At 36.2% G+C, this 7,784-nt stretch overlaps 1 protein-coding gene across 1 annotated transcript; it reads right to left on the bottom strand.

Annotated features, from left to right (window-relative positions):
- Nucleotides 1-1,106, bottom strand: LOC18032850 (enoyl-CoA delta isomerase 2, peroxisomal). Its single transcript, XM_006420111.2, has one exon. It carries the CDS (start codon nucleotides 892-894, stop codon nucleotides 163-165), a length of 732 nt encoding a protein of 243 aa, XP_006420174.1. The 5' UTR covers nucleotides 895-1,106; the 3' UTR covers nucleotides 1-162.
- Nucleotides 1,107-7,784: the final 6,678 nt, after the last annotated feature.

The raw sequence follows: 7,784 nt of genomic DNA, 5'->3' as shown, positions 1-7,784 counted from the left end.
TCTTTAAATCTTTCATTATTATACCAGTATTTCTGAATTCTCAAATTCTTTCGTGTCCCAAGTTCTTGGGTATGAATATTATTCATCGTTAAACTTCGATAACTTCGATAACAATAACACAAAACACAACTCGTTTATAGTTATTTTCTCGTTCAATCAAATTCAAAGCTTAGAATTGGAAACAACGGCCCTGATGTCCAATCCCAGCACGCCACATAAGTCCGGGTACAGACTCTTCCTTATTTCCGCATACACCTCACCAGCCCACTTCCTGCCGGCCAATTGCTTTGCCAGGCGCATGCTAGCCTCGGCCACTTGTTCCTCGCTATCGTATGCTGCCTCCACGAGTCCCATCCTCAGCGCCTCCTCTCCCTTGATCTTCTTAGCCCTCAGCAACACATCGCGCCGAGCCGTAGCCGATCCCATCTTTGCCCGAAACAGAGCAGCAAAATAATCCGGCAGAGTGAGCCCGATATCCACCTCGCTCATGTACAGCACGCCCTTATCACGCCTCATGATGACGTAATCATGGCTCAAAGCCAGCGTCAACCCTGCGGCCGCTGCGTGGCCGTTGACGGCGGCCACGGTAGGCATAGGTAGATCCATCATGGCTGCTACCACCGGCCTGAAGGATTCGACCATGAAGTGGAGGCGTTCCCGGGCGCCGGTTCGTGAGCCGGCGGCTTGGGCCCAGGCGAGGTCGAAGCCGTTGGAGAAGAATTTGCCATGAGAAGTGGTTATAAGAGCGGAGCCGGGAGTTGCTTCGGCTTTGGCTTTGGCGATAGCCGAGAGGATCGAGTCGATTGCGGGAGGACCGAACCGGTGTTCGTCAACGTCGGAGGAACCGGTTAAGGTTAGGACAAAAACGTCGCCGTGTTTCTCTAAAGTGCACATTTTTCGGTGTTATATTTGCTACGAGTTATTGTAAGATTTCAATTGAACCGTTTACTCGCAGAGGCTTCTTCAAGTAATTTTTTTTTTCCCGAAATTCTTTAAAGGGCATTGTGAGATTTCAATGGAACCGTTTACTCGCAGAGGCTTTTTCAAGTAATTTTTTTTTTCCCGAAATTCTTTAAAGGGCAAGTATTTTGACTTGAAGTGTCCAATTAATCTCCATATTTTTAAAATATGCTTATAATTAAAATTTTATTTTTTTACTCTTACTTTTTATTTTTTTTATAATAATATCCTTCTAATAATATTTTTGACATTGATTAATATATATATATAATTTAATTAATAAATAATTATTTATTAATAAATTAAAAAATAAATATAATTGCAAAAGAATTGGTACTCTTTTATACTTGTACAATAATTTTACTAATAATTATTTTATAAAAATAATTTATCAAATTAATCTTAGAAGTAAAATAATAATAATAATAATATAAAGGTTTTTGTAAATTTTTATGTTACTTTTAAGATTAATTTGATAAATTATCATTATTTTATAAATATCCCTAAAAATTTTATTGTAAGAGTATTATTATAAAGGCAAGAAGACATAAAGGTAGAAGTGTAATATATTTAACAATAAGAGTGTTTTGAGTTATACTTTTAAATATGAGAGCATCTCTAAAAGTTCCTATAAATTTTCCTCTTTAAATATTTATTTACTTACCTATGTGGCAAATAGAAGAGTAAAAAAAAATGTTATTCTCCAAAAGACTCTTCAAATATAAATAAGTTAATAATATTTTAATCAAATAATTATTTTTTTAAAAGAAAAGTCAATAACAATTAAAATATTTTTCTCTCTTTTCTAGTAAAAAGTAATAAAATATAAATTGAAGAGGGAGAAAACAACTCTCCAAATTTGAAAATAGATAATTATTTTTTATTTAAAGAATTTTAATTGGAGCGTCTTTTGGAGTTTTAAGTGTTGATGTGATTTCCAAATAAGTAATAAAATCTTGTTTGAAGAATTTTTTAGTGATACTCTAAATAAATACTTAACTCAAAATATAGGGAATAAACGAGTATTTTTCTTTTTTTTAAAAGTAATTTTCCACTCGGCTGATAAGTATTACGCTACTGGTTCGGACAGACTCGACATTTCTTACAAAATTTAAAAAAACAAATTCAAGGAGCTTGAGTGCGGAAATTGTTTTTCTCCCTCCATTCATAAGAGAGAATATGTTAGTTCTCTCTTGAGAATTTATGTCCTGCCTTTTAAGTAGTTCAATATTTTTATTTTTAGGAATTTTCAGCTAAAAAAGATTAGATCATTCTTGATCTAATCTCAGTTGTTCCTTTTCTTTTCTTCATTTAATATAATATCTTGTTTATTTCTTTGTCACGTGACTCGCATGCTTTTATTTATGAGATTTTTTTTTTTTTTTATGTTCATTGTGCACAACCACAATTCCCCTTGGGTTTTGTTTTAATTTTTTCTTATTAGAGTTCAAATCTTCCGAAACCCGAGTCTAAACCCATGATTATAGTGTTTCTCTTATAATCAAGGGATCTCTAGTGATGTCTTAGCAATATACAAATCCAACAGAACTCATTGCTTGCGTTGTGACAAAGTAGATCAAAAAATAACTTCTGTTTCTTCCCAATCAAGAACAATAAAGATCAAGCACACGATCGGGCAAAAATCTTTACCAATTACCATTAATCAAGTCGGAACAATCAAAATTTTGATAAATCAATTCTCTTGTAATAAGTTATTCTCAATTTCTTGATACAATGCTTGGGAAGTTCCAAGCTTAGTAACGTTGTCTTCTACCATGCAAATGTCATTCACTAGGTACCCATTCTTTTGCTCATTCACTAAGGAACCATTGTTTTCCTTCAAAAGAAAATAGAGAAATATTTTGATATTATTAAGATTTTGGCTCAAACTTGAGTTTCATTCCATTGTGGTACGTAAAAATTTATATTTTATTATTAGTGGATCCAAATAGTATTTGTAAGTGAAGATAGACACATTTTACCTTCACTAGATTCTTGCTTTGCCCACACTTGATCCATAATGCTCAATGTGAACTCTTTATGTACTATAACAACAACATTCGAATTTGGCAAACACAATCCAGTTTTAGTGGTAAGTGGTAAGAAGATTACCACCTCAACAGATATAAGTTTTTCTCTAAACTTGGATCATATTATCCAATTATAAGATAAAAATGTTAATATTTTATTAATTAAGGTCCTATTTGCTAGTGTGATTGGACAATTATAGCTTAAAAGCTACAGTATTTAAAGTATTATGTTTAATAAACACTTATTGCTATAGTTTAGAAACTAAGTTTCGAAAGATAAATTGATTTGATCATATACATATAGAACAAAACAGTTATGATATCTTTATTATTTTTATTAAAATTGTGTCTTTTTTCTATTCCTCCTCCGGGGTTGTTAGTTTTATTGCAAATGATTTGTATGAGATTTGCTTACTCCCGATATGTTTTACCTTAGCTCGTTGTAGAGCCCCTCTATTATCAAAAAAAAAAAAAGGCTAGAAAACGTTTCTCATCACTTTTCTAATATTTTTTCATGCCCCTCTTTTGGCCGTTTATTTTCTCGAATGTTTCTTATTTCCCCTTTTAGCAGGGATGGATGCTGCCTACATTATATGAAGTAAGAGTTTCACTCTTATTCCAAAAATCTACGTGTTTATTTTTGGTGTCCGAGATGGAGTAGCTCTACCTAATACAGAGAAGACTTTGTCGTTTGGTGCGGAGGTGTGGATTCTGGTTTATATGTTCCACTTTTGAACTTTTTTTGCACGAGTTATAAGATGATATTCTGTACTCTTTATGACTGATATTTTGCACTTTCACAAGTTTTCTTGACTGCTTCACTGTTTAGACGAGCATGACTATCTCTTGAATGTCAGTCCTCTGAATTGATGCCGCTAGCCCGCTACTTGTGTTTTTGATACGTGCCATTACTCATGGAGCCATGCAAGCCATTATTCACGCCATCATTCATGGAGCCATGCATGCACGTGTTACATTTAGTTGTGGGTTTTGTTCAATAATCCCGTGATGTGCTGATTTTCAGCGAAGTGGGAAGTTGGTTTCCTATTTTTTTTGGCATTGTTTGTTAATTTTCAGTATTGTAAAGACTATTATATATAGTCGGAAGTGTTTCAATAAAAAAGGGAGGAAATTAAGAAAACCAAATCATCTCTTCTTTCTCTTCACTTCTTCCTTATAAATTCAAACATATCAGTGGTATCAGAGCCCGGTTCCAACCATGGACACTCGCAGCAAAACAAATGCAGAGTTCCGCAATGACGTCACCACGACTTTAGCTCGACATGAAGCAAGTTTTGACCAAGTTAATGCTGCCTTGCAAGCTGTGTTAACTGAACTTCAAGCTCTTCGTCACTCTCGGAACCCAAGTTCCAGCCAACCCGATACCAACCCATTTGCTCCTGAAGAAACCTCTCGTTCAAATGCTGTCAATGAACTTTCCATCCACCATGAGCGGCCCCATCACCACCTCAAGTTGGACTTTCCAAGGTTCAACGGCGAGGACCCAACCGGCTGGATTTACAAGGCAGAGCAATATTTTGATTTCAAAGATATTTCCCCAGACCAACAAGTTCAGCTAACATCTTTTCACTTAGAAGGAATTGCTTTACAGTGGCATAGGTGGTTGACAAAGTTTCGTGGTCCACTCACATGGGAAGAATTCACCAAGGCAGTACACCTCCGTTTTGGTCCAACAGATTACGAGGACCCATCAGAAGCTTTGACTCGCCTTAAACAAACCTCGTCGGTGGCCGCATATCAAGAAGCTTTCGAAAGACTCTCACACCGGGTTGATGGCTTACCGGAAAATTTCTTGATTGGTTGCTTTGTTGCAGGACTTCGCGATGACATCCGGTTGGACGTGAAAATTAAACAACCTCGGACATTGTTGGACACGATAGGTGTGGCGCGATTAATTGAGGAGCGAAACCAATTACAACAGAAACCGACCCAAGCAGCTTGCTCCCAATCCATTGTGATCACGCAAAGACCAGGACTCAACCCAACGGCTGGTGTTCTAGGACCCCCTCCAAACCAGCGCCCAAACCAAAATCCTGTGACACCGCCAGCAACATTCCGTCGTATCACCAATCAAGAGGCACGTGAAAGGCGTGAAAGGGGATTATGTTACTATTGTGATGAGAAGTTCACACCAGGCCACCGCTGCGAACGACCACAATTATTCATGATCGAAGACCTGCCCTATTTAGGAAGTGAGGATGTTAACGGCGTTCAATTCGAACAGGACACTCAAGAAACCATACCGGAGATTTCGTTTCATGCAATGGCAGGAACTGAACATCCCCAGACCCTTCGCGTCTCGGGCAAGCTGAAAAATAAGGAAGTAACTGTATTGATAGATGGCGGCAGCACTCACAACTTCATTGATCAATCCATAGTCTCCAAATTTGGGTTACCAGTGGTCAGAGACAAGAAGCTTCAAGTTATGGTTGCAAACCGAGAAAAGATAGAGTGTGTTGGGCAGTGTCAAGCGCTCACGCTCATCATTCACGCTCTCCAAGAAGAAGTTCACCGGGATTCATTTTACAAAGATTTGCTTGAAAAGAGCCCTCCTCAATCACGTCACCAATTGTACCAACGAGATGGAGTTTGGTTTAAGCGCAACAGAATTTATCTTAGCCCCACCTCAACATTAATTCCAAAAATAATGGCGGATTGTCATTCATCTCCAATTGGTGGTCACTTTGGTTTCCATAAAACTCTCTCTCGAATCAAACATAACTTCCTTTGGTCTAATATGCGCCGATGGAAGACGCCACCTGGGAAAATGAATGGCGTTTCTCCAAGTCATTTCCTGATTTTGTCCTTGAGGACAAGGATCCTTGAGCGGGGAGGAATGATACGTGCCATTACTCATGGAGCCATGCAAGCCATTATTCACGCCATCATTCATGGAGCCATGCATGCACGTGTTACATTTAGTTGTGGGTTTTGTTCAATAATCCCGTGATGTGCTGATTTTCAGCGAAGTGGGAAGTTGGTTTCCTATTTTTTTTGGCATTGTTTGTTAATTTTCAGTATTGTAAAGACTATTATATATAGTCGGAAGTGTTTCAATAAAAAAGGGAGGAAATTAAGAAAACCAAATCATCTCTTCTTTCTCTTCACTTCTTCCTTATAAATTCAAACATATCAGTTTTTCACCTGTTTACTTCAGCAGGGTCCATCCAATATTTTCTCACATTGAAGTAGTCCATCTAGTATTTTCTCACATTGAAGTAAAAGAATCATTTAACTGTCTTGGTGGTTTTTAATTTTCAGTTGCTAATTAGTTTTCATTTCATGTTAAGTTATTAACATTCTTTTTCAGGATACATCAAGATGCCTTCTCTGGACTCAGAGGCATACCAGACGTGGCCACAAATTCGTACTGACATTTTGACAAAGCCTATGGACATGTTGATGCTTAACCGAGTAAAAGGATCCTATTGTGAGATTAGAGTGAGTTTCCTTCGCTCGTTGTAGCTAATAAACTATTTTTAACCTTTCTCCTGGACTAGGTTTTTATCCTTTCTTAATGGAAAGAAATTTATTGTTTTTATATTTTTCTGCTCTGTCATTTCGTATTTCCTGTTTGTGGCAAGGAGAAATTGATGCTGTTGCAGTAGTTCATTCATACGAAGATGGCATGCCACCTGGATCTCATAAGACAAGGCGAACCGCTCTTAACGTATTTCGCTTGAAAGGAAGATCTATTTGGCTTTTTCTTTTTTCTTTTTTTTTCCTCTTCTAGAATTAATTTAAGCTTAGCTGAACTCTTATCCTAATAATAGGTTCCTGATGAGCATAATTTATATACATATTTTACCCTTTATTATATAATTGCTAGTTAATTTTATTTATTATTTTTAATTAATTGAATTATTTTATTGAATAGAGAATTGATTGGAGATTATGGATGAAAAGTACATAAAGAATAGTAAATGGATAGCATTAAAGATCAAGTCAATTTGTGGAGGCAATTAAATAGATGTGTATGAAATTCAATCCGAAGAAGCTGAAGCCAATAAAGTGAATTCTCCATGCTAGAGCAAACAAAGAAGAAATTTAAAGCTAAAGTGGCCAACACGTGGGAAGCAAATGCATGGCATTCTAATATTTGGAAGCAATTTAAAGGGACCCACACTTGGCTTTCATAATTACAAAAGGAATCCTAAAGCAATTCTAAGAGTGATCACGTGTGAGAACAAATCAAGTAAAAGGCCAAGCCTTTTGGCTTTAGGATTTAAGAGGTGGGGTCCATTTTAAATATTATAAAAGAGAGTTTTTGCTTTTGGAGGGAGTGGCTGGACGGAAAGAAGAAGAGGTAGCCGCCAGTGGAGGAGAATTCGGCTTTGGAAGAGAGTAATCCGCAGCAGCAATATTTCGGCTTCCCATGGCTGATTTTATTTCTTTTGTTGCTCTCAATTCAAGTATGTCTAGCTAATTTTCTTACACTGAGGTTAAGGATGAAACCCTATTCAATAAAATAATTATCTTTTTATTTAATTAATTCCCTATATATGTTCTTTGATGATTATGGTTTTTATTTCACATGATTAATTGGATGTTAATAAAATCTTTTCATCAATTCTGTCATGCATTATTGATTGTTAGGATTAATATTCGATTAATTCTATGCTTGGATCTATAAAGTTTATACATGATTATCTTTGATTTTATGTCTTTCATTAAATTGTTTACATGGAGTGCTTAGGAAACTTTGACTCTTTGTTATTCAATATGTTTACATGAGATTCTTAGATGTCATATTATTAAGCAGAAAAAGAACCT

Source organism: Citrus clementina, unplaced genomic scaffold, assembly GCF_000493195.1.
Source record: "Citrus clementina cultivar Clemenules unplaced genomic scaffold, Citrus_clementina_v1.0 scaffold_9, whole genome shotgun sequence".
NCBI lineage: Eukaryota > Viridiplantae > Streptophyta > Magnoliopsida > Sapindales > Rutaceae > Citrus > Citrus x clementina.
Note: the sequence above shows the minus strand (reverse complement) of the source record. Positions and strands in the feature narration are given on the sequence as shown.

Coding starts and splice junctions, on each gene's coding strand:
- LOC18032850 (XM_006420111.2), bottom strand. CDS start 894: ATGTGCACTTTAGAGAAACACGGCGACGTTTTTGTCCTAACCTTAACC.